Here is a 26,734-nt window from a genome sequence, read left to right on the forward strand (position 1 = left end):
ACAAGGGGCCACAACCCAACTTTTCTTGGCTCTCAGTCCAGTACTGTAATCATAAGGCTGGTCCTCCACAATACCAAGTGCATACTGCTTCTGGCTGTGCCCTGAGGCAGTTTACAATTCTACCAGTTTAACAAATAACCTTTTACAAATATACAATGCATCAGATACAACAAAACAATCATCAGCACACATATAACTTAGGATGATCCAGTCAAATAGGCCAAATTCACAAACTGCGAATCCCAGTCACCCAACCAACAATCTGAAAATTAATTGTAATAATGAAGAGCAGACCAGAGTACACCAAAAAATGATTTTATTGGAAATGGACCCAACCTGGTCAAGCTTTGGCTATGCCTTCATCAGGGGTCACCACAAATGTTCCAAGCAAAATCAGAGGTGTTCAACAAAAATACTCCTTATGCTGTGTAGCGTGCTACTGTCACTCGATCCTTGACCAGGTTGGGTCCCTTTCTGATAAGATCATTTTTTGGTGTACTCTGGTCTGCTCTTCATTCCTAGATCACCTCTGCTGTTGGTTGGCTTGTGTATTGTTACAGAGGGTTGTCTCCTGTTTCTTCTGCACATCCTTAAGTTTAGCCAAGAAAACCCTGCCACTCCCACCTATGGCATGTCCAATTAGCCCTACTGTAAGGTGGGAGTGGAGAGAGCCTAGCAGCATGATCTGACCCTTGCAGGCTGTTCCATAATTTGCACATGCAAATTTGAGAGCATAAGTTATAGAATCAGGGGGATAGAGGGCAATTCTATTAAATGCTCTAAAAGTTAGGCACCCAAAATCTAGGCACTTAGCTGGTATTTTATAACAGCAAATTTGTGTGTCTAATGCATTATAGAATACTAGTGTAAGTCAGAAATTAGGTTCAACCACTTACACCTGATCTATGGCAGGTGCAAATGTGAGCACCCAAATGCTGCAGTTAGGTGCCTAACTAACTTTTCAATAAAGAGCATGCAGAAATAGTCAGAATGCCCATGTCCCACCCATGTGAATACTCCCTTTACAGTTACATGCTAGAACACTTAGGTGCTCAGTTATAGAATAGAACCTAAGTATACTTAGGTGTCTAACTGCCATTTCCCCCCATTTTGGCATTTAAGTACCGATAACTTCTGTTTGAGCACTGAAAGTTAGGTGAATAGAATTACCCTGATAGAAACATCATGGCAGATAAAGTCCATATGATCTATCCAGTCTGCTTATTCATGCCATCTATTATCCCTTCCTCTCCCCTAGAGATCCTATGTACTTGACCCAAGCTTTCTCGAATTCAGTTACTATTTTCATCTCCACCACCTCCACTGGGAGGCCATCCACAAATTCACCTTCCTTTCCATGAAGAAGTATTTCCTCAGATTACTTCTGAGTCTATCCCCTTTCACCTTCATCCTATGCCAGAACCCCTCCCTCATTCCAGAGCTTCCTTTCAATTGAAAGAGACTCACCTCCTGTGCATTTATGCCACATAGGTATTTAAACATCTCTGTGATATCCCTCTCTCCCTTCTTTCTTCCATATTGAGTCTGACCACATACGCGTTATGACAAAGACCACTAACCATTTTAGTTGCTGCCCTCTGGTCCGACTCCATCCTGCTTATACCTTTTTGAAGGTGTGATCTCCAGAATTGTATATAATATTCTAAATGAGGTCTCATCAGAATTTTATACAGAGGCAATCTATAGGTATAAGTGGTGGCTTAAACCATGAAATCTTGGCATGAGCATCACTCAGGGGGGTATCAGCTGTACTTTACTAGCTACCTCCCTGATCACCTCCCTCTCCTAGAAAGGTTTACTGCCCCTCAATCACATCTCCCACTTTGATTCCCCCCCCCCTTCCACTGAGAAGGATCCCCCAATCACAACCACCACCCCCTGCTCATACCCCATGATCAGAACCCCCCCTCCAATCCTCCATTCTCCTTGGGACAAATCATCCAACCTCCTCTCCAAGACCCTCCAACGCAACAAGACCCCTCACCAAGCTAAACTACTACTACTACTATTTAGCATTTCTATAGCGCTACAAGGCGTACGCAGCGCTGCACAAACATAGAAGAAAGACAGTCCCTGCTCAAAGAGCTTACAATCTAATAGACAAAAAATAAATAAAGTAAGCAAATCAAATCAATTAATGTGAACGGGAAGGAAGAGAGGAGGGTAGGTGGAGGCGAGTGGTTACAAGAGGTTACGAGTCAAAAGCAATGTTAAAGAGGTGGGCTTTCAGTCTAGATTTAAAGGTGGCCAAGGATGGGGCAAGTCGTAGGGGCTCAGGAAGTTTATTCCAGGCGTAGGGTGCAGCGAGACAGAAGGCGCAAAGTCTGGAGTTGGCAGTAGTGGAGAAGGGAACAGATAAGAAGGATTTATCCATCGAGCGGAGTGCACGGAAAGGGGTGTAGGGAAGGACGAGTGTGGAGAGATACTGGGGAGCAGCAGAGTGAGTACATTTATAGGTTAGTAGAAGAAGTTTGAACAGGATGCAAAAACGGATAGGGAGCCAGTGAAGGGTCTTGAGGAGAGGGGTAGTATGAGTAAAGCGACCCTGGCGGAAGACGAGACGGGCAGCAGAGTTGTGAACCGACTGGAGAGGGGAGAGGTGACTAAGTGGGAGGCCAGCAAGAAGCAGATTGCAGTAGTCTAAACGAGAGGTGACAAGGGTGTGGATGAGGGTTTTGGTAGAGTGCTCGGAAAGAAAGGGGCGGATCTTAGGGATGTTGTAAAGAAAGAAACGACAGGTCTTGGCAATCTGCTGGATATGAGCAGAGAAGGAGAGAGAAGAGTCAAAGATGACCCCAAGGTTTCGAGCTGAGGAGACAGGGAGAATGAGAGAGCCATCAACAGAAATAGAAAACGGGGGGAGCGGGGAGGTGGGTTTGGGGGGGGGGAATGAGAAGCTCGGTTTTGGTCATATTTAATTTCAGGTGGCATTGAGACATCCAGACAGCAATGTCAGACAAGCACGCTGAAACCTCACCCCTCCCCCAACCAAATTTGTTTATTTGTTTTTTTTTCTCTGAAAATGTATTTTTAGTTTAATATTGTGCTATTTTGTTTTGTCATGATCACTCTCTGTTTTTGGTTTTTGGTTTGGTTTGGTTTTTGCCCTCCCTTTCTTTTTATTACCACTGATATTTCAGCTAGTCAGCTACAGTAGATCCTAAGTCTTGGGAACGGATTATTCAGATTATGGAAAGGACGGTGGATACGTGGAATAGCCTCCTAGTGAAGGTGGTAGAGGCAAAGACCGTATCTGGATTCAAGAAAGCATGGGACAAGCACAGAGGGATCTCTAAGGGAGCAGAAGTGATAGTAGAGTTGAGCAGTTGGTAGGGTTGGGCAAACTGAATAGACTATGAGGCATATTTTCAAAGCACTTTGGGAGGCTAAGTTCCATAGGTTTCTATGGAACTTTGGGAGGCTAAGTGCTTTGAAAATATGCCTCCATATGGTCTTCATCAGCCATCATTTTCTCTGTTTCTGTATTTCTGAGTATTACTGCTGCCATTGTGCAACACAGAGACGATAACTCAGGCCTCCGTTGACGTGATGCTCTCATGAAGTAAGCTAGCACTAAAAGGGAACGTATATATATATATTTTTTAACATTTCCGTTAATTTATAAAGCACAAACAAGTCAGTTGACTTTTAATTTGTTTGGCATTCAGTGCTTTCGGGAGTATTGTTTAGAAGTAATAGGCTAAAGATAGCCTCTGGCATCTTTAGCATGGTTAGTGATTGGTACACTATTAATGAGAAAGTGAATAATTAACCAGCAGGTCTTTATAATATCACTCATGCAGTTTTGCTTCTGTCCTTCAAGAACTCGATGAGGTAAGAAGCAATTTTTTTGGTTTGCCAAAAGAACTTTTGTTAATACTTTGTCTTTTCTACTTTTAAATCATAATCTGGAAAGAATGTCTTGTTTGCATTTCACTGAACAAGAAGGTCATTACTGCCTGAACGATACTCAGTACCCCAAACTTCATTCCTTCTTGTAAAAATCTGCACTGATTTTTAAAACTACAGTATCAAAAAACTTTGTTAATCTGCTGCTATACTATGTGGAATTTTAGTTCTGTCACGTCAATGCTTTTTCTTTACACAACCCCCTCAAAAAGTTAATATTTGAAATGTTGACATAAATGTAGATGTCGGAAGGGTATTAGATTCTTCTCTACATGTATATATATATATTTAATCTGATTGAGCGCTATTTAGTCCTTCAAATGAATCAAGTGGTCAGCTCTTACGTCCACTGTTACTAATGAAAAATATCTCTGTTGTTATAGGGTTCCCTGTCTTATAAAATGTTGACAGGTTTCTAAGTTTCAATACATGAGTTCTTAATGGGGCAATGCTATACATTGGTTCCTCATTTAGGTAGGGCCGGCTTAAAGGACCATGGTGCCCTGAGCCAAGTTTTGGTTTGGCACCTTCCCATTGGTGCTCCCCCCATTGACACATCCTCCCCCTGGCCTATCTTTAAAGGCAGTTTCCCCCCTCCTTAAAACTGACAGTGTTTCACCTAACGCTATCCACAAGGGCCCATACATTTTCCCTCTGCCACACCACTGTGGAAACAAGAAGTTATGTCAAAGGAGGGGCCAGGATGTGGCACGAAGAAGTCACTGGGGTGCTGATGTGGGTAGCATTAGGTGAAATACTGTCTGTGTTTAGGAAGGGAAATCTGCTTTTAAAGCTAGATGGGGGAAGGTGGCCTGAAACAGAAAGAAGAAGGGGGTTACAGACAATTCATGGTGCCTTTGAGGCACCTAAGTAGTACGTACCTCTAGGCACCAGCTTATAAAATAGCCCCGAATGTGTCTTCCCGTGTCTCCAGTGGTAAAACAGACTGCAAATAATTATCTGGTATAAAATATAAATTAGTTCTTCCCATGTCTAAGGAAGTTAAAAAAAAACAACCTCCAAATCATTTCTTCTTTTTCCCATCAGTTGTTGAGACGTTGACCATGCTTAACCTCTATATTTGTGAACTGTTTCTTTTTTTATTATTATTTCATGGTAAAGTGTAAAACAACTTTTATATTGTGCCTGTTCAACAGACCTTCAAGTTGTTCATATGATAGATGAGAATTCTAGCTATACCTATCTATATAATCCACATGTAGAATTGAAGGTTAGCAATACTAACTATGGCATTACAAATGAACTAGTCTTCTTTACTTCAGCACATCTACAACAGTCAGGACCATCGTTCATCTGCTGCTTGGCTAGATGAAATGGAACTATGCTGTTTATTCAACTTTTTGAGTGGGGTGCATCCTATTAATATTTTAAGAGATGTTACTCCTGTTGCAGAATTGACGACTGACACTTTTGAAACATGGATCTGGATTGTTTTACAAGTGATAAAGTACTATAAGGCCTTTTCACTAAAGCGTGTTAGGCAGTTAATCCACAAATCAGTACACAGTAACTGCTACTGCACAATTGCAGCAACCTTTTCTTGCTGCTGGATTAGCATCATATGCAAATTTGCACATCAAGAGCATTTTGTATTAGGAGCAATAACTAGGAGGGTATGGGCAGAGAGTGGGTATAGAGAAACTGCAGGTAGCACATGGCACATACCCTGCACTAACCAGCACTTGTGCAGTAGGCGCTAATCCCCAGATTTAACCCTAAATTAAACTCTGGAATTTGTTGCCAGAGAATGTGGTAAAGGCGATTAGCTTAGCGGGGTTTTAAAAAGGTTTGGACGGCTTCATAAAGGCAAAGTCCATAGACCATTATTAAAATGGACTTGGGGAAAATCCACTGCTTATTTCTGGGATTAACAGCATAAAATGTTTTGTACTTTGGGACCTTGCCAGGTATTTGTGTCTTGGAGTGGCCATTGTTGGAAACAGGATGCTGGGCTTGATGGACCTTTGGTCTGTCCCAGTATGGTACTACTTATGTACTGATTTATTTATTTAGTTACTTTTGTACCCTGCGCTTTCCCACTCATGGCAGGCTCAATGTGGCGGGCAATGGAGGGTTAAGTGACTTGCCAGAGTCACAAGGAGCTGCCTGTGCTGGGAATCGAACTCAGTTCCTCAGTTCCCCAGGAACTAAGTCCACCACTCTAACCACTAGGCCACTCCTAGAAATCTCCACTGAAATCCAGGTGTATTCTATAATAGCATGAGTAACTTAATTGGCTTAACAAGGTAATCAGCATTGATGACAGCACTTAACCAGCAGAATAAGCACTAATTGGTAATAATTGAAATGTACGTACACAACTCATTAAGCATAATCTGTAATGCACTGTGCCTAAATTCTAATACACACAGTTCAAAAGGGGTGTAGCTAAGGGCAGGGAAATGGACATTTTGTGGGCGTTCCAAAATTTACACGCATAGTTATAGAATATGACCCAGTACGTGTAAATCTACCTGCAGGAATTTACTCCACATTTTCATTGGTGTAAATGGAATTGCGTAGTTTTAGGCGCTGGGATATCTACTAATTGTATTCTATATACTGCTACCTAAATCTAGGTGCCGCTTATACAAGTGCCCAGTGGCGTACCTACGTGGGGGCTACAGGGGCCTGGGCCCCCGTAGATTTGGCCCTGGACCCCCCTGCCGATGACCCTCTCGACCCCCCTCCTGCTGCCAACCCTCCCCTGCCACCGTTGCCGTCCACTACCTTTGCTGGCGGGGGACCCCAACCCCCGCCAGTCAAGGTCCTCTTCTTCTGGCGCAAGGCTTCGTTCTGTTTCTCTGAGTGCAGGACGTCAGACTCACAGAAACAGAACAAAGCCTTGCGCCGGAAGAAGAGGACCTCGGCTGGCGGGGGTTGGGGTCCCCCGCCAGCAAAGGTAGGCGACGGTGGGGGAGGGTTGGTAGCGGGAGGGGGGTGGTCAAACTTGTTGGTGGCGGCGGCAGCGGGGGGGGGGGGGGTCGGCGGTGCCGGGGGGGCTAAAATGTACCCCCTCACCTCTGGCTCTGGACCCCCCTCCAGCCGAAGTCTGGCTACGCCCCTGCAAGTGCCTGAGGCAGAAATGTTTACCACATGGATTTTTTAGACGCCTTATATAAAATCTGTCCCTAAGTGCATCCATGCTAAATGTGACCAGAGTACCGTGCGCTAATGGACATTTTGACATGGAATAGCAAAAGGACATGCTTGACCCCCCCCCCCCCCCCCCCCCCTATAGTTGCTGTTTTTATATTTTCACTTACCACGTATTAAGTTTTTGCATTAAGGTGCGGTAACTGCAAACTCTAACACACTTTAGTAACAGAGGCATTAATTAAGTACATTTAAATTGTGAATAGCATGAAAAAGTGTCACCTATAGGGACCTAGAGACTAAGAACAATTAATTCTGCTTCATGTAGCCAAGAAGCAAACGTGTGATAGTTTTCTTTCAGATTGTTTTTTCATAAGACTGTTGTGGATGTACCAAAGTGAAAATGAGAACTCTATGTATACCAAGAAAAAGACATTTTTATTTTGCAAAATATTTCATGGAAGAGTAGTAACCAGCCATCTGTAGCGTTTAACCTTGGATTTGTTTCCAGGTTTGTTGAGTGTAAGTGCCAAGCCCATAAATTTTCCTAGGTCTTACATTTGACATTGAACTTGTTCTGGTAAAGTCACCTTGATGTTAAGATTTAACTCTACAAGGCACTCTGGAAGGTGCTTGGATCATTCGTTTTTGGATTTCTAACGGAGTACAAACCCTAACCAAAATACCCAATGTCAAACTCTTTGGACAGAAACCTGGAAACAAGACAAATAGGAAATGTTCTGTAGAGCATATAGTCCACTGCAAGACACCCTGAAATGGAATTGCAGGCCTTAAGGTGTGTGTATTTGCAGATGATACTGTTAAGGAACGAATTTGGGTAAAACTAGAAATATGAAAGTTGCTTATGGTGCATAAAGTAACTGCACACCACACTTGTTTGAGTGTAAGGCGGGTTTTCAATAATTGAAGGAGCAGAACTGCATGCAGCACCGTCTACCTGAGTTTAATTACACATTGAGTGAAGAAATATTTTCTCTGGCTTGTTTTAAATTTAGTAGCTTCATTGTGTTCCCTTTTGTCCTAGTATTTTTGGAAAGAGAAAACAAGTGAATCATGTCTACCCATTCCACTCCACTCAGTATTTTATAGATCTCTATCATATCTCCCCTCAGCCGTCTTTTCTCCAAGCTGAAGATCCCTAGTCGCTTTAGCCTTTACTCATAGGGAAGTTGTCCCATCCTCCTTATCATTTTTGTCCCCTTTATCTGTACCTTTTCTAATTCTGTTATATCTTTTTTGAGATGTAGTGACCAGAATTGCACAGAGTATTCAAGGTGTGGTTGCACCATGGAGCGATACAAAGGCATTATAACATTCTCATTTTTGTTTTCCATCCCTTTCCTAATGGTCCCTAACATTCTTATTTGCTTTCTTAGCCACTGCTGCACATTGAGCAGAGGGTTTCAACGTATCGATGACACCTAGAGCCTTTTCCTGAGCGTGACTCCTAATGTGGAACCTTGCATCATTTAGCTATAGTTTGGGTTCCTCTTTCCCATATGCATCATTTTGCACTTGCTCACATTAAATGTCATCTGCCATTTAGACACCCAGTCTCCCAGTCTCATAAGGTCCTCTTGCAATTCTTCACAATCCTCTTGTGATTTAACAACTTTGAATAACTTTGTGTCATCAGCAAATTTAATTACCTCACTAGTTACTCCCATCTCTAGATCATTTGTAAATATGTTGAAAAGCAGTGGTCCACACAGACACCTGGGGAACACCACAGAGGGTGTTCAGTAATGCACATAGGGAAAATAATCCCAATTAGATACAAAATGGTTCTGAATTAAGAGTTACCATGCAAGGAAAAGATACTGGAGTCACTGTGGAAAGTTTCAGCCCAATATGTGCAGCAGCTCAAAAATCGAATGAAAGCGAGGGATTGTTTGAAAACGAACAGAGAACACCTCCTTGTAAAAAATGGTTAAACAGTTTAGGACTCTTCAGCTTGGTAATGAGATGACTGAGAGGGGGTCCTTTTACTAAGGCGCACCGAAAAATGGCCTGCACTGGTGTAGGTGCGTGTTTTGGCAGAAAATGGATGTGCATCAAAATAAAAATTGGCACGCGTCCATTTTGGGCCTGAGACCTTACCGCCACTCATTTACTTAGCGGTAAGGTCTCATGCGTTAACCGGGCAGTAATCATCAGCATGCGTACACTGCCGATTACCGAAAAAATATTTTCTGATGTGCATAAAAAATGGAATTACCACCTAGGGCATGCGGTAGCTGGGCGGTAGTTCCAAACTGACATGCATTGGACGTGCATAGGTGCCTATCAGGCTTATTTTCGAAAGAGAAGGGCGCCCATCTTTCGACACAAATCGCAAGATGGACATCCTTCTCCCAAGTTCGCCCAAATCGGCATAATCGAAAGCCGATTTTGGGTATCCTCAACTGCTTTCTGTCGCGAGGATGACCAAAGTTCAAGGGGCGTGTCGGAAGCATAGCGAAGGCGGGATTGGGGCATGCCTAACACATGGGCATCCTCGGCCAATAATGGAAAAAAGAAGGGCGTCCCTGACGAGCACTTGGCCGACTTTACTTGGTCCATTTTTTCTTGTGACCAAGCCTCAAAAAGGTGCCCGAACTGACCAGAAGACCACCGGAGGGAATCAGGGATGACCTCCCCTTACTCCCCCAGTGGTCACTAACCCCCTCCCACCCTAAAAAAAAACTTTAAAAATATTTTTTGCCAGCCTCAAATGTCATACCTAGCTCCCTGACAGCAGTATGCAGGTCCCTGGAGCAGTTTTAGTGGGTGCAGTGCACTTCAGGCAGGTGGACCCAGGCCCATCCCCCCTACCTGTTACACTTGTGGTGATAAATGTGAGCCCTTCAAAACCCACCTGAAACCCACTGTACTCACATGTAGGTGCCCCCCTTCACCCTTTAGGGCTATGGTAGTGTTGTACAGTTGTGGGTAGTGGGTTTTGGGGGGGCTCAGCACCCAAGGTAAGGGAGATATGCACCTGGGAGCAATTTGTGAAGTCCACTGCAGTGCCTCCTAGGGTGCCCAGTTGGTGTCCTGGCATGTGAGGGGTACCAGTGCACTACAAATGCTGGCTTCTCCCATGACCAAATGGCTTGGATTTGGTCATTTCTGAGATGGGCGTCCTCGGTTTCCATTATCGCTGAAAACCGGGGATGACCATCTCTAAGGATGACCTAAATGTTGAGATTTGGGCGTCCCAGACCGTATTATCGAAACGAAAGATAGCCGCCCATCTTGTTTCAATAATACGGGTTTCCCCGCCCCTTCACCGGGACGTCCTGCGAGGACGTCCTCAGGAAAACATGGGCGCCCCGTTCGATTATGCCCCTCCACGTGCCTTAGTAAAAGGGCCCCTGAGTGAGGTAGATTGTTTAAATAGGGAACTGCTGGTAAACTTTCCAAAGAATACTAAAACAAGAGCATACAAAACTAACCACCAGCAGAGAGAAAACAAATCATAGAAAGCATTTTTTTTCCATGCAACACACAATTGAGCTCTGAAATCTATTACTAGAGTACATGATCAAGGTGACTATGGTAGTAGGATTCAAAAGAGGTGTAGACAAGTTCCTGAAGGAAAAGTCCATAAAAAATATTAACCAGGTAGAAAGCCATTGCCTATTCTTTGAAATGAGCCACGAGAAGTTTGGTCTACTTTTAGGTACGTGTGACCTGCACTGGCCCACTCTCAGAGATAGGGTGCTGGGTTCTATGCACCTTGCTCTGATTCCGCATAGCTTATTTCAGGTTCTGATTTCTTAATGTACGGTCTTTGATTTCTTTTACCCCTATTAAAACTAGATTGCAGAGACCTTAGTTGCAGAGCTTATCATGCAAAACCAGTTACAAATAGAAAAGAATTTACTGTGGATTTCCCGGTTCCTCCTGCAGAGGGATTTTTGACTTTAGTTATAAAGCTGAATGGATGACACACTGGACTGCACTTTCAACGGGAGGACAGATTGACCTAGTGCAAACTGGTATATTCCTGAATTGAGTTAATTTACAAAGTACAGTACAATGTGACTTCTTCCCCATTACAGTTGCCTGCACTGAAACTGGGAGAACATTAAAATACAGCAGGAATACATGTAAGCAAACCATGTGAGTAAGCATGAGGAATGAGCATGTTTCACTCTCTATTGCACTGCAACAGAAAATGCTTGGTGACATCAGTAGTAAAACTGAGACAGTAATTAAATTTAAGGGTTTATTGCAGTAGCAGCCAAAATGGAAACCTCTGCCCAGTTTTCTTCTGTTATTACCCTCTATCAGGCTCATTTTCGAAAGAGAAGGATGCCCATCTTTCGACACAAATCGGAAGATGGGCGTCCTTCTCCCTGGGTCGTCCAAATCAGTATAATCGAAAGCCGATTTTGGACATCCCCAACTGCTTTCCGTAGGCGTAGTGAAGGCAGGACTTGGGCGTGCCTAACACATGGACGTCCTCGACCCATAATGGAAACAAAAAGGGCATCCCTGAGCACTTGGACGACTTTACCTGGTCCTGTTTTTCTTACGACCAAGGCACAAAAAGGTGGCCAAAATGACCAGATGACCACCGAAGAGAATCGGGGATGACCTCCCCTTACTTCCCCAGTGGTCACTAACCCCCTCCCACCCTCAAAAAACATTTTAAAAATATTTTTTGCCAGCCTCAGATATCATACTCAGGTCCATCACAGCAGTATGCAGGTACCTGGAGCAGTTTTAGTGGGTGCAGTGCACTTCAGGCAGGTGGACCCAGGCCCATCCCCCCCTACCTGTTACACTTGTGGTGGTAAATGTGAGCCCTCCAAAACCCACTGTACCCACATCTAGGTGCCCCCCTTCACTTGTAAGGGCTATGGTAGTGGTGTACAGTTAAACATATAACAAGTTGTGGGTAGTGGGTTTGGGGGGGGGGGTTGGGGAGCTCAGCACACAAGGTAAGGGAGCTATGTTCCTAGGAGCAATTTGTGAAGTCCACTGCAGTGCCCCCTAGGGTGCCCGGTTGGTGTCCTGACATGTCAGGGGGACCAGTGCATTAGAAACGCTGGCTCCTCCCACAACCAATGGGCTTGCATTTGGTCGTTTCTGAGATGGGCGTCCTTGATTTCCATTATCGCCAAAAATCAGAACGACCAAGTCTAGGGACGACCATCTCTAAGGATGACCTAAATTTCAACATTTGGGCATCTCCGACTGTATTATCGAAACGAAAGATGGACGTCCATCTTGTTTCGATAATACAGGTTTCCCCACCCCTCCATCGGGACGTTTTGCGAGGACGTCCTCAACAAAATTTGGGCATCCCTTTCAATTATGCCCCTCTATGTGACCTTCAGCCAGATACTTAACCTCTCTGTGCCTGAGATTCAACTGTAAGCTCTTTTACGGGGTGATCTTACACTACTTCAAATCAAAATCTAATGAAGGTGGCCGATGCACTAAAGTACTCCAAAATTGTTTTTTTTCCATGCATTTGTTTAGTGCTGCAAATAGAGTTAATGAGCTGGTTTGCATGGATTTCTATTACAACATCTCACTAACTTTGATTTTGCATAAAAAATTTTGCAAGTATAAACCTATGCATGGAAGTTTAAAATATGTGAAGCAAAACATTTTGCAAATCCACTTCACACAAGTAAAGGGAAAATTGTACTCCCAAGACCAGCTTATGCACTCCAGTTGCTGTTTTCATATTCAAAGCAGACTTTGCAAATTTTTCTACCTCCAAACCAAAACAACTTCTCAAGTACTACTTGCCCTCTTGAAATTGATTTCATGGATTACTTACAGCCAGAATCATAATTAAAATTTATATTAGAAACTGTATTTTCTTTTAATACTAGACTGATTTTATCTTGCTGTGCTACTTATGCCTGGTTCTTCATTTTATTTTCCTTTTAAGATAATTGTCTTGTTATTTTCCTCTGTAGAAAGAATGGCAGCCTTCAAAATATGTCCCTTTCATTGCTCCAAACCTACATTTATCTTTTTGTTTTGTTTTTTTCAATTTTACATATTCAGGAAGATGTGTTCTGCCCAGCTCCTGACTACCTATTCTACAGTTATTCAAGTAAGTATCTCATCCTTGAGTACAGATATGCTTCTGTCTTCCTCCATGACAAAATCAATATATTTTATTCAAAATATTGGGGGTAATGTTCAGTTTGTACTGGTCAGTGTTTTTTTTTAAATGCTGGCTGCCACAGATCTATATATATAAAACTCACCCTCAACGTTCTATTGTCTGCTGAAGCCAAGGTTCGTATGTTCGAAGCTCTGAAGCCACGAAAATCACAGTCTCTGGGCCCCGCCCTCGCGTCAAACGTTATGACGTTGAGGGCGGAGCAGATTCTCACCTCTAACGATCTACTCAGGCCACAAACTCCGGATTTCCACACTGTAGCTCTGCTCCGCCCTTGCGTCAAAACGCGATGACGTTGAGGGCGGGGCACAAAAACCGCCACCCACACAGAGCTACTACAGAAACAGCAGCGGTGCCCGCCACGAACCAGGCAAAACCGCGACGAACCATGCAGCCATGAAACCCTTGCTAGCACCCATTTTATTGCGCTCAGAAACGGGCCTTTGTTTACTAGTATTTTAATACCTGAATAATCAGTGTAGGATCGTATCCATATACTGATGCCAAATACCTGGATATCCGGCAGTTATTCCATGCCAGTATCCATAGTCTCTAATTGTTCTCCTACCTCATAGTAACATTATTGGCTTTTGTCTCACCTAAAATGTAAACCGCACCGAGGGCCTCTATTACCAAGCTGCGGCAAGAGGGAGCCGGTGCTGGCATCAGCGTGTGTTTTATACATGCGCTGAGGCCCCCTTTTACTGCAGCTGGTAAAAGGGAAGTCTACACTTCCTGCAGGAAATTATTATTATTATTATTATTTATTACATTTGTATCCTGCTCTTTCCCACATACAGCAGGTCCAGTGCGGCTTACATAGTAAAAGAAAGCATCTTACATAGTAAAGAATACAGTAAAAACAAGGAAATGTAGGAACAGTATTATAAATTGTGATGATCATAACTACTTACATTATGAAAGGCATTACAAAGGACATGTGATAAGAATGTAATGAATTTGCCGTGCAGCAATTTTGGGGGAGGGGAGCCCTTACCGCCACCCATTGCGGTGGCAGTAAGGGCTCCCATGTTAACCTGGAGGTAACCGGGCAGCGCATGGCACTGTCCGATTACCACCGGGTACACTCTGGTGCAACAAAAATAAGTGAACTTTTGTAGCACCGGAAATGACTGCGCACTAGGGGTGGGAAGTACCACTGGGCTGCTGCGGGAGCCCGGCATTACTTCCGGTGTAGCAAGTGGTAGGTCTGCATTGGGCTTACTGCCATTTAGTAAAAGGAGCCTTGAACCCTGGAAAGGGGATATTAGCAATATACAACAATTGATTTGATTTGATTTACATAGAAACATGACAGCAGATAAAAGCCATATGACCCATCCAGTCTGCCCATCCTCTGTAACCCCTAATTCTTCCTGTTCCTAAGCGATCCCACATGCTTATCCCATGCCTTTTTAAATTCTGGAACAGTCCTCGACTCCACCACCTCCACCGGGAGGCCACTCCACGCCTCCACCACCCTTTCTGTGAAATAATACTTCCTTAGGTTACTCCTAAGCCTATTCCCTCTTAACTTTGTCATATGCCCCCTCGTTCCCCTCATTGAAAAAGACTCTATTCCTGTACATAAATGCCCTTGAGATATTTAAACATTTCTATCATGTTGCCTCTCTTCCTCCTCTCTTCCAGTGTATACATGTTGAGGTTCATAAGCCTGTCCCTATAATTTTTGCATTCAAGACCGTTTACTAATTTCGTAGCCACCCTCTGGACCGACTCCATCCTGTTTATATCTTTCCGTAGGTGAGGTCTCCAGAACTGCACACAGTACTCCAAATGAGGCCTCATCAGAGACTTATACAACGGCACTATCACCTCCGTTTTCCTGCTGGTCATGCCAGAAGGATGCTTGGGTGCATAAAAGGCATGACCAGCAGGAAAAAGGAGGTGATAGTGCTGTTGTATAAGTCTCTGGTGAGGCCTCATTTGGAGTACTGCATGCAGTTCTGGAGTTATCCAAACAAATTGGGACTGATGGGAGAGGCAGGTGAGATTGAGACCGACTGGGATGGAGTTAGGGAAGTGTGTGCAGTAGTGCAGTGTTTCCCAAGTCAGTCCTGGACTATCTCCTTGCAAGTCAGGTTTTAACTTCACCCCATCTTCCTCCATGGACTCTACCCCATTTCTCTTTCCCAGCATATTTACTTATCCCAATACCCTCTTTCTCTTTCTCTACAGATCCTCCCCCTACCTCAATACACTCTGTTCCCCTACTGCAATGTTTCCCAAGTTGGTCCTGGATTACCCCCTTGCAAGTCAGGTTTTCAGGATATCCACAATGGGGCGAGGGGGCAACAATCACACATGAGCACATGGTTCAATGTGTAGTATCCTTAAAGGATACTATTGAAACAGGACAGTTAGGAAATCCTAATGGAGAGGTTTCAACAATGATGAAAAAAAGCGAGGAGTGTTTAAGGAGAGTCCCCATCAACTTCTAAGCAGCTTGTAAATGTAAGGAAAAAACACAAATTGAAGTGTCTGTATACAAATGCTAGAAGCCTAAAAAATAAGATGGAAGAGTTAGAATATATAGCACTAAATAAAGAGGTATATATAATAGGCATCTCAGAGACCTGGTGGAAGGAGGACAATTGTAACCTCTGTGGAGCAGGGACTGTCTCTTCATGTTCAAGTGTACAGTGCTGCATACGTCTAGTAGTGCTATAGAAATGATAAGTAGTAGTAGTAGTAGTAGGACAATCAATGGGACACTGTGTTAACAGGGTACAAATTATATCACAATGATAGAGTGGATCAAATTGTGGGGGGGGGGGGGGGGCTATATGTTAAAGAAGGAATTGAGTCAAACAAAATAAACATTCTACATGAAACAGATAGCAGCGTAGAATCATTATGAATAAAAATTCCATGTGTGAAGGGAAAGAGTATACTGGTTGGGCTCTACTACCATCTGCCAGGACAGAACGAATAGACAGATAAAGAAATGTTTACAGAAATTAGGACAGATAGCACATTGGCAACAGTATAATAACGGGTAATTTCAATTACCCCAATATGGATTGGATAAATATTACATCAGGGAACGCTAAGGAGGTAAAATTCTTAGATGTAATAAAATGACTGCTTCTTGGAGCAACAGGTCCAGAAACCAACAAGAGAGAGAGCTATTTTAGATCTAGTTCTTAGTGGAATGCAGAGCATAGTATGAGAGGTAACAGTGTTGGGTCAACTGGGCAGGGGCAGACTGATAGAGATCTGAGCCCCTGGGCAATAAGGGTCATGGGCCCCTAACCACATATCAAAAGCAATTAAACTAAATGGTGGGTAGGGGAAAGTGGGCTTCCTACTGCTGTGGGCTCTTGGGCATTGCCCTATTGTCCCAATGGTTAGTCCGCCCCTGCCACTGGAAAACAGTGATCATAAGATGATCAAATATGAGCTAATATCTGGAGTGAAGTCACGAAGGAAATCTACTATAGCAACATTTAATTTTCGAAAGGGCAACTATGATAAAATGAGGAAAATGTTTAAAAAGAAGCTAAAAGGATTGGCTGCAAAGGTTAGGACTTTAAATCAGGCATGGATGTATTTAAAAATGTAGGGATGTAACTGCTCTGATTATGGACACAGAGGGCCCTTTGGACACTTCTGCTTCAAATATATTCATTTACACTTAGAATCCTCTGATTGGGTTCTGTTAAAAGGCCATATGTCCAGCCCTACTTTCCTGATTTGTTGTTGTACATAGGGTATTATTTCCTTTTTCTGGTGTATGTTGTTTAAAAATTCCATCTTGGAAGCCCAGACCAGATGTATTCCATATATTTACAAAAGTAGAAAGAAGAGCAAATGACAGCCAGCATGGTTAAAAGGTGAGGTGAAAGAGGCTATTAGAGAAAAAAGAACACACTTCAAAAACTAGAGAAAAGACCCGAATGAAGAAACTGAGAAGCAACAATAGCACTGGCAAGTTAGGTGCAAAGCACTCCTGAAGAAGACTAAAAGGGAAAATGAAGAGAAACTTGCCGCAGAGGCAAAAACTCACAGTAACAACTTTTTCCAGGTACATCACAAAGCAGAAAGCCTGTGAGGGAATCTGTGAGACCATTAGATCATGAAGGAGCAAAAGGGGCACTCAGGGAGATACTGAATAAATTCTTTGTTTTGGTCTTATGTAAGAGATCTACCTGTACCAGAAATGGTTTTCAAGGGTGATGATGTGGAGGAACTGAAAGAAATCTCAGTGAACCTGCAAAATGTACTAAGACAAATCAACAAATTAGAGTAGTAAATCACCTGGGCCAGGTGGCATGCACTCTAGTGTACTGAAAGAATTCAAACATGAAATTGCTGATCTGTTGTTAGTGATCTGTAACCTGTCATTAAAATTGTCTGTAAACCCTGAAGATTGGAGGGTGGACAATGTAATGCTGATTTTTAAAAATGGTTCTAGGGGTGATCTGGGAAATTACAGACTGGTAAGCCTGACGTCAGTGTCGGCCAAAATAGTGGAAACTATTATAAAGAATAAAATTACAGAACACATAGAAAAACATGGTATAATGGGACAGAGTCAGCATGGGTTCAGCGGGACAGAGTCAGCATGGGTTCAGCTAAGGGAAGTTTTTCCTCATCAATTTGCTTCATTTCTTTAAAGATGTGAATAAACATGTGGATAAAGGTTAGCCGGTTGATGTAGTGTACCTAGATTTTCAGAAAGCTTTTGACAACATTCCTGAAAATTAAAGAGCCATGGCATAGGCGGCAATGTTCTGTTGTGGATTAGGAATTGGTTATTGGACAGAAAACAGGAAGTATGGTTAAATGGCCATTTTTCTCAATGGAGGAGGGGTGAATAGTGGAGTGCCATAGGGATCTGTATTGGGACTGGTGCTATCTAACATATTATACATGACCTGGAAATTGGAATGACAAGTGAAGTGATTAGATTTACAGATGACACAAAGCTATTCAAAGTTGTCAAAACATGTGTGGACTGTGAAAAATTGCAGGAAGACCTTAGGTTATTGGAAGACTGGGCATCCAAATGGCAAATGAAATTTTATGTGGACAAATGCAAAGTGATGCACGTTGGGAAGAATAATCCAAATTATAGTTACCTGATGCTAGGGTCCACCTTGGGAGTCAGCACCCCAGAAAAAGATCTAGGTGTCATTAATGTGGACATTACGCTAAAATCTGCCCAGTATGTGGTGGAGGCCAAAAAAGCAAACAGGATGCTAGAAATTATTAGGAAACAGATGGTAAATAAGACCAAGAATAATATAGTGCCTCTGTATTGCTCCATGGTGTGACCTCACCTTGAGTACTGTATTTAATTCTGGTTGCCATGTCTCAAAAATGATATCGCAGAATTAAAAAAGTTTCAAAGAAAAGAGACTAAAATGATAAAGGGGGTGGAACTTCTCTCATATGAGGAAAGGCTAAAGAGGTTAGGGCTCTTCAGCTTGGAAAAGAGACAGCTGAATGTGGATATGATTGAGGTCTACAAAATTCTGAGTGGTGTAGAACAGGTAAAGGTGAATTGATTTTTTACTCTTTCAAAAAGTACAAAGACTAGGGATCACTCAATGAAGTTACATGGAAATACTTAAAAAATAAATAGGAAGAAATATTTTTTCACTCAGTGAATTGTTAAGCTCTGGAATTTGTTGCCAGAAGATATGGTAACTGTGGTTACCTTATCTGGGTTTTAAAAAGGTTTGGACAAGTTCCTGGAGGAAAAGTCCATAGTCTGCTGTTGAAATAGACATGGGGAAAGCCACTGCTTGCACTGGGATTGGTAGCTTGGAATGGTGCTACTATTTGGGTTTCTGCCAGATACTTTTGACCTGGATTGGCCATTGCTGGAAAGAGATTTGCACATAGTGGAGACAGTGTATACAAATCAATTTCATGTATATTCATTGTGGATATCCTGGAAAACCTGACTGGCTAGGGTGTACTCCAGGACCGATTTGGGAAACACTGCAGTAGGGGAACAGAGTGTATTGGGGAAAGGGAAGGATCTGTACAGAAAGAGGGTGGTGGAATAAGTAAATGTGCTGGGAAAGAGAAATGGATAGAGTGCATGGAGGAAGATGGGGTGAAGAGAAAAGAGAGAGCACTTGGGGTGTGCAGACTGATTGAGATGAATATATAGTGATTTAGAGTACACTTTAGTTACTTACTGGAGCCACTCTGGACTAGCCTTGTGATTGGAGAAGGACTCCCTTGACCTGGGCACAGGCCACTTTATTGTACAACTGTCCAGGCTATCATCCTGACGATTTTTTCTCTCCAAAATGGCCTCCATTTGAAAAACAGTGAGAACCACTGCAATACCCCCTTCATAAACAAGCAAGCTTATGCCATTCCTGTTCTTCCAAAAAATACAGAAATCAGGTTTCCATCGAAGGCTTGTCATTGAACATGACATATTTTCCTGAGCTCTGGTGGATGTAACACAGCTTATGCTAAAACAGCTGGATTCTATCTTGAATGCTTATGTAGCAGGCTTTCAGCTAGTACAAAGGCCATTGGCATGAGTAGTTCAAGGCTTTCCCTCCCAAGGAATTCAAAAAAACATTGTACTCATTATCCTTGTGTAAGGAATGATCACATAGCATGACACACGGAAGCACTGTGAGTTACATCTTTTAAAATACTTACCAAGAGGCTGGTGCAAGAACACAACCATCCTCAGTTTGCACTAGGTTCTATTTTTCTATTGTTTTGTATCCTTAACAAAAATGAAAACTATACTTGAAATGCTGTTTGAATTCCAAAGACAGAGCTAGTATTTGAAACAAATAAATGTTCAGAAGACTTTTATTGAGGATATAAAATATTTTCAGAGTTTTACATCTATCTAGATTAGAATTTAGAATTAGAATGTGTTATTTATTATCCACCCTTCCCCGTTAAATCCGCAGTGATATCTGTAAAACATCAAAACACACGTAAGCAAAAATTAACAAACATATCTATACAGAAGGCTTATTTCCAATAGTCCCATGCCAGAGTCCAAGCTGCTCACTTTTTTTTTGTAACTCATCTTTATTGGGTATACATAATACTAACACATTGCAATACATACGTAAACACAACTTTTAGACAATAAACACCTACCCAGAAACCCCGCTCCCCCACCCATATACATCCCCTGCTCCATATACTACTACTACTACTTATCATTTCTAAAGCGCTACTAGACGTATGCAGCGCTGTACACTTGAACATGAAGAGACAGTCCCTGCTCGACAGAGCTTACAATCTAATTAACAGAGAGTCCATCTAAAGTATACTTTTAGTTCAATAACCGGCTATGAACCAGTGGTGTCAGTGAGTTCCAGAAAGGTTCCCAATGAGTTTGAAAGCTCTGCCCCGGGACCATGTCCAAGTATGAGAATGATCGGCACTCCAGTGCCACCAGATGCAGTATCGCCAATCTTCACAGAGACAAGGTTGGCGAATCTCCATCCAGCCACTTCTGTAAAATACATTTCTTTCCCAAAAGGGTGGTTCATTTTAGAAAGCCCAGTAATCCTCTGGTGGTAGGTTGAGTAACCGAAATCCTATCAAACAACATTTCAGGCTTAGCCTGCCACCTACAACTCAAGAGATAATTGACATGAGAAACTACATTTCTCCAAAAAGACAATATAAGTGGGCACCTCCAGAACATGTGACCTAAAGTGGCTGGATCCTGAGTACACTTTGGACATTCCGCAGTAGGTCGTAAAGTAATCAAATATGCCCTTGCAGAGAGCTATACAGTCGGAGATAAAAGCGATATTGCAACTCGCCATGCAGCACATCCTGCGTAACAGCCTGTTTTTGAAGGACACTGCGTTTCAATTGCTCCTCAGTAATATCTAGATATGCATTCTATTTATCCATATAACTTTTATAATCAAGATCGGGGATTTATTCCTGAAGTTGTTTGTGATAGCACTTCAACGGGACCAACAACTGGGCATCCAACCAGTACACCTCTGTTAAAGTTTCATGAGAGGATGAGGATAGCGCCTCCAGTGGCAGGGAAGCCACATAATGTCGCAATTGGTAATATTGGAAATAGGCCTGTGCTCTCAGCTGAAACTCTGCCCTTAAGTCCGCCAAAGATTTCAAATGGCCAGAATTAGCCACCACATGAAAAAGATACAGAACACCATTTGACATGCAATGTTCGAATGCTCCCTCCAAAAAACTGGGCAGGAACTCCAAATTCCCCACCAAAGGCAAGAATGGCGTTACTCAAGAACTTCAATGCAGCATCTGTCCCACCTTTCTCCACACCACCCGGAAGGGCATATAGAAGAGGGAGCGAACCTGGTGTCAGCCCCTATCCACATTAGCTGCATGCAACAAGTAACTGAAGTGCAGTCAGTCCAGAGGGCGGCTATAGAATTGGTAAGTAGTCTTGGACATAAAACATATAGGAACAGGCTTTTGAACCTCAACATGTATATGCTGGAGGAGAGGAGGGACAGAGGAGATATGATAGAGACATTTAAATATCTCAGGGGCATTAATGTACAAGAAGTGAGCCTTTGTCAAATGAAGGAAAACTCTGGTATGAGGGGGGGGGGGGGGCATATGATGAAGCTAAGAGGAAATAGGCTTAGGAGGAATCTAAGAAAATATTTGTTCATGGAAAGGGTGGTGGAAGCGTGGAATGGCCTCCGGTGGAGGTCGTGGAGACGAGGACTGTGTCAGAATTTAAAGCTGGCACTTGTACGTGCCTTGGGGCAAGTATAAAGGCTTATGTGCAAACCTTTTGGTTTTCACGTGTAAAATGGGGCATACATATCTTTATTTTTGGCCTACTCAAACCACAACCCTACCCACACACAAATTACATCCCCCTGAAATATGTATGAGGTGTAGATCTCCACATGTAAATAGTGGCTCCTCTAAAATTTATATCTGCATGTGTAGCCAATCTACACATGTCAATATCATTATGTACACGAAGAGATTGTAAGCTCTGTCAAACAGGGGCTGTCTCTTAGTGTTGTGTGTACAGCGCTGCAAACGTCTAATAGCATCTTATTAGTGGTAACTCCTATAGATCTCAGAAGTTATTGTAGATTCTGATTTATCCTTCTCTTCTCATATATCCTTCGTAGTTTCCAGGTGTTTTTTTCGCCTGTGCCAAATCCGGTCACTTTGCCCCTTTCTGGAACCTGCTGCACTTTGCATCCTAGTGCATGCAATGGTTTTATCTAATGTTGATTATTGCAATTCACTGTTTAATATTCTGCCCCAGAAGGAGTTAAGACGTCTCCAACTTATTCAAAATGTCGCCATCAAATTGATTACTTGGGGGGGGGGGTTCAAGATTGACCATGTAACCCCCGAATCTGAGAAAGGAATATTGGCTCCCTGTGGGGGGGAGGGGGGAGAGGGGCGGACTGTAAACCGGGGAGGTCCCTGCTTTGCCAGTCTAGGAGCATTGGGCCACAAATTTGCATCCAAATGCTCCTGGGCCATGAAATAACCCCAGCAAAAAGCTGGTGTTATTTTACCGTGATTTGCTTGCCCTAACGCAACTTGCAGTGATACATTGGGGTATTTGTCTTGTCATGAGATGCACAACATACATTTCCATGTTTTACATCTCATTACTATGTAACCCGTGGTAAATTAAGTCAAGCTGTGTTAGGGCCATTTAAGTTGCACAAAAGGGCAAATAAAGTGATTTCTGCCCTAATGCAGTTTGATAACTTCTCCTCTAAGTGCCAATATTCAGCCCTTAACTGGCTGTGATAATTGCATAAGTAGGACTGAATAAAACATAGTCCTATATTTATGTGGTTCATACTGAATATCACATTTTATCTGGCTGGGTATGTCCGGATATTCACTGCTGGTGCCCAGACATGGCCCTGCATTGAATATCCAATGGCTCATTTTCACTTTAATATTCCCTTATCTCTTGTTTGTCTGTCCTAATTAGATTGTAAGCTCTGTCGAGCAGGGACTGTCTCTTCATGTTCAAGTGTACAGCGCTGCGTACGTCTAGTAGAGCTATAGAAAGTAGTAGTCTTTGGGATTCCGGAATCTTGCTACTCTTTGTCCTTGTTTTTATTTTTCTTACATTTGTACCCCGCGCTTTCCCACTCATGGCAGGTTCAATGCGGCTTACATATTATATACAGGTACTTATTTGTATCTGGGGCAATGGAGGGTTAAGTGACTTGCCCAGAGTCATAAGGAGCTGCCTGTGCCTGCAGTGGGAATCGAACCCAGTTCCCCAGGACCAAAGTCCACCACTCTAACCACTAGACCACTCCTCCTTATTTGCCCTGTTTGTCTGTTTTGATTAGATTGTAAGCTTTATCGAGCAGGGACTCATTTTCCGCCAAAGTCCCTATGCTCACATTAGCCCTCTCCTTAAGTCACTTCACTGGCTCCCTATCCGTTTCCACATTCAATTCAAACTTCTCCTATTGACCTATAATGGCATTCACTCTGCCGCTCCCTGTATAGCACTGAGTACATATAATAGCGCTGTAGGAATGATAAGTAGTAGTAGTAGTCTTTGGGATTTTGGAATCTTGCTACTCTTTTTTTTTTTTTTTTGTTACATTTGTACCCCGCGCTTTCCCACTCATGGCAGGCTCAATGCGGCTTACATGGGGCAATGGAGGGTTAAGTGACTTGCCCAGAGTCACAAGGAGCTGCATGTGCCGGGAATCGAACTCAGTTCCTCAGTTCCCCAGGACCAAAGTCCACCACCCTAACCACTAGGCCACTCCTCCACTCTTTGTCCTTATCCCTTATTTGTCCTGTTTATCTTAATTAGATTGTAAGCTGTGTCGAGCAGGGACTGTCTCTTCATGTTCAAGTGTACAGCGTTGTGTACGTCTAGTAGCGCTATAGAAATGATAAGTAGTAGTAGTAGTGTTTGGGATTCCAGAATCTTGCTACTCTTTGGGATTCTGCACAGAATGTTGCTACTCTGGGATTCTGCATGGAATCTTGCTACTCTTTGGGATTCCGGAATCTTGCTACTCTTTGTCCTTATCCCTTATTTGTCCTGTTTATCTTAATTAGATTGTAATCTGTGTCGAGCAGGGACTGTCTCTTCATGTTCAAGTGTACAGCGCTGTGTACGTCTAGTAGCGCCATAGAAATGATAAATAGTAGTAGTAAAGCAGGCGGCAGTCAGCAAAATACTGACCACTGTCGACTGAATATTGGACCCAAAGTACCTGCAGACTTTGCTCCAGTGTATACACTTGAAATCTTTTCCCCAAAACCAGGCACACATCATGCATGCTTATAAAAATTAAAAAGCCATGTCAAAAACATCATTTCAAAGTGCTGAAATACGCAAAGGTCATCTACTCAGTTATTTTCAAACTGTGATTACTTCTACTTTCTTTTGGGGAGAACCTCTAAGAGAATTGTTTTTTTTTCTGATACAGATTTCCATGTTCCTGTCGATAATTCATCCCGCCAGAACTGAGCAACATGTAGAGGTTCCAGAGAATTACGATGGTTCGTTTCCATGGTATCTAACAAAGGTACAGATATTCTTATTTCCATTGGCTTGTAATATGTTCACCTAGATGAAATTCTTCCCCACTCCAGTGCTAATGAAAACCTAATTAAAACTGTTAAACGATTCCATGCAACAAAATGGTGCTGGCCAATTTCATTTTGAGAAACAGCACTGTGTATTGTTGGGCTGATGGGGTAAGAAGCTGATGAAAGTTTAGGGGACAGAGGAAAGAGGACCTGATGGGGTTTTATCTGTTTGATTTTCTCAGCAAAGGTGGGCTTACCTTCTCTAGGCGAGAGTTGGACAAAACCAACTTGTAGAGATACTTGAGAAAGTAACTCATATCAAACTGAATTCTTTGGTTCAGATGACAAATGGGACTGTGGCTAACAGAAATTCAGAGACCAATTTCAAGCCTCGGGTCTGCAGTGGGATTTGTTGACTGAGAATGAACAGGGATGATGAAAAGATCTTAAACTGCCAGTTTCAACTGAGATTCCCTATGATATCTGAAACAAGCCATACAGGGTTGAAAGGCTGCCTAAAAGACATGCAGTTATAAAAATAGGAAGCGGTATTTGCCCAACCCAAGTTTTAAAATGTCTGCGAAGAAGGGAGAGTATCAGAGTACTTTCAAAGTACAACTTGACCAATATTAGGCTATGGAGCCTCTTATGGGGCATCCCATTCCAAGCCTTCCAACCTCAAGGTTACTATTCCTCAATCATTTACTCTCCACAGCCTGCAAACATCTAACTTACAAACTTTTATTATCTTCTTATATCTGTCAAGCTTGCTACCAAAAATATAAACTTCAATTCAAATATGTAAGTGATGTAAATCAAAAAGGCACTTAGCTCAAGGTGTTCTATGGTGGCCATTGGATCTATGTGTGAGTCAGTTGTTTAACTGTTGATTTGAGGCAAGCAATCTGATTTATATTGGAGATGAAGTTCCTCCGGAAGCAGGCACTGTATTGTGCCAAAACGCCAGTGTGGCTGTGTTGCCTTTATGTTAGTGGGCATCAAGGAATGTCTATGTGACAGTGGCCTCAGAGAAAAGTTGTACAACCAAACATGAGAGATTTAAAAGCTGAAAATGTATTCTAGAGAGCAACAGGGAATGCAATAGTCAACTAAACAAGATCTAGTAGTTATGGTAGACACAGGAAGAGGAATTTTGTAACAATCCAGTCAATCTGTGCAGCAGATATACACATAAGTTTGAGTGTAGTTTGTAAAGGCTGCCTAATACTTTGATTAAGATGTGACTTGTTTGACACATCATCAATATTGAAGAAGATATTTTATTGAATATATATATAAATTATTATATCTGAGGAGAAAAGAAAATACAAAACTGGATCTACGAAGAATTTGATAGCATAGAGGCAAAATAAGATATGTGAATTGCCCAACGCACTCTGATGATCCAACAAAAATAGAAAAGTTAAATAGTGGGAGATGTAATTATTTGTATTAACTGTCTTCCCCTTGAGTAGATTTATAGTACAGTATTGTTAGTAATTTATAAAGAATGGACATAAGTTCAAACATGCCCCATCTCACCCCCAGGAACACCTCTGCTTAGTTCAGGTAAACGTATTTGTATACAGTCTGTATGTGCATAAATTTAGGCACATATACTCTTGGCAATTTTATAAAAGGCTTTTTCTGCACATAGAATACTGCTTTACTCTTTCCAATAGGCCACAGATGGAACAATGAAGCCAAACCATTGAATCAGCTATTTGTATGCGAGTTGATTTTTTCTCCTCGTTCCAATTGTTGCATTGAATGAGAAGACCCACATAGGATCGCCTTGTGGTATACCCACATCTGACCCTTGATGCAGGCATGTGCCGAAACACGGGCCGTGTCGGGTTCCGTATTAAAGTCAGCTTCCTTCAACGGTTTGGCTTCATTGTTCCATCTGTGGCCTACTATACTGTTTTGTTCCACATCTCTGCTTCCCTCTACTTTGCCTTGTCTTACTCTTTGCAATGCCTTTGAAAAGTACTCCTAAAAAAT

The 26,734-nt window shown here is 42.5% G+C and overlaps 1 protein-coding gene across 3 annotated transcripts in view; it reads left to right on the forward strand.

Moving 5' to 3' along the window:
• Positions 1 to 3,816: 3,816 nt before the first annotated feature.
• Positions 3,817 to 26,734, forward strand: part of CDH16 (cadherin 16) — a 167,316-nt gene continuing 144,398 nt past the window's right edge. Inside the window, exons 1-3 of one of the 3 annotated variants that reach the window (XM_030204463.1) lie at positions 3,817 to 3,855; positions 13,084 to 13,132; positions 24,628 to 24,726. In XM_030204463.1, the coding sequence (XP_030060323.1) occupies positions 3,851 to 3,855; positions 13,084 to 13,132; positions 24,628 to 24,726 (153 nt within the window). In that variant the 5' untranslated portion in view covers positions 3,817 to 3,850. Of the gene's footprint in view, positions 3,856 to 11,000; positions 11,176 to 13,083; positions 13,133 to 24,627; positions 24,727 to 26,734 lie in introns of those variants that run through there. The other 2 variants (XM_030204464.1, XM_030204465.1) reach the window with 2 other exon arrangements.

This window comes from Microcaecilia unicolor, chromosome 5, assembly GCF_901765095.1.
Source record: "Microcaecilia unicolor chromosome 5, aMicUni1.1, whole genome shotgun sequence".
NCBI classification, from domain to species: domain Eukaryota; kingdom Metazoa; phylum Chordata; class Amphibia; order Gymnophiona; family Siphonopidae; genus Microcaecilia; species Microcaecilia unicolor.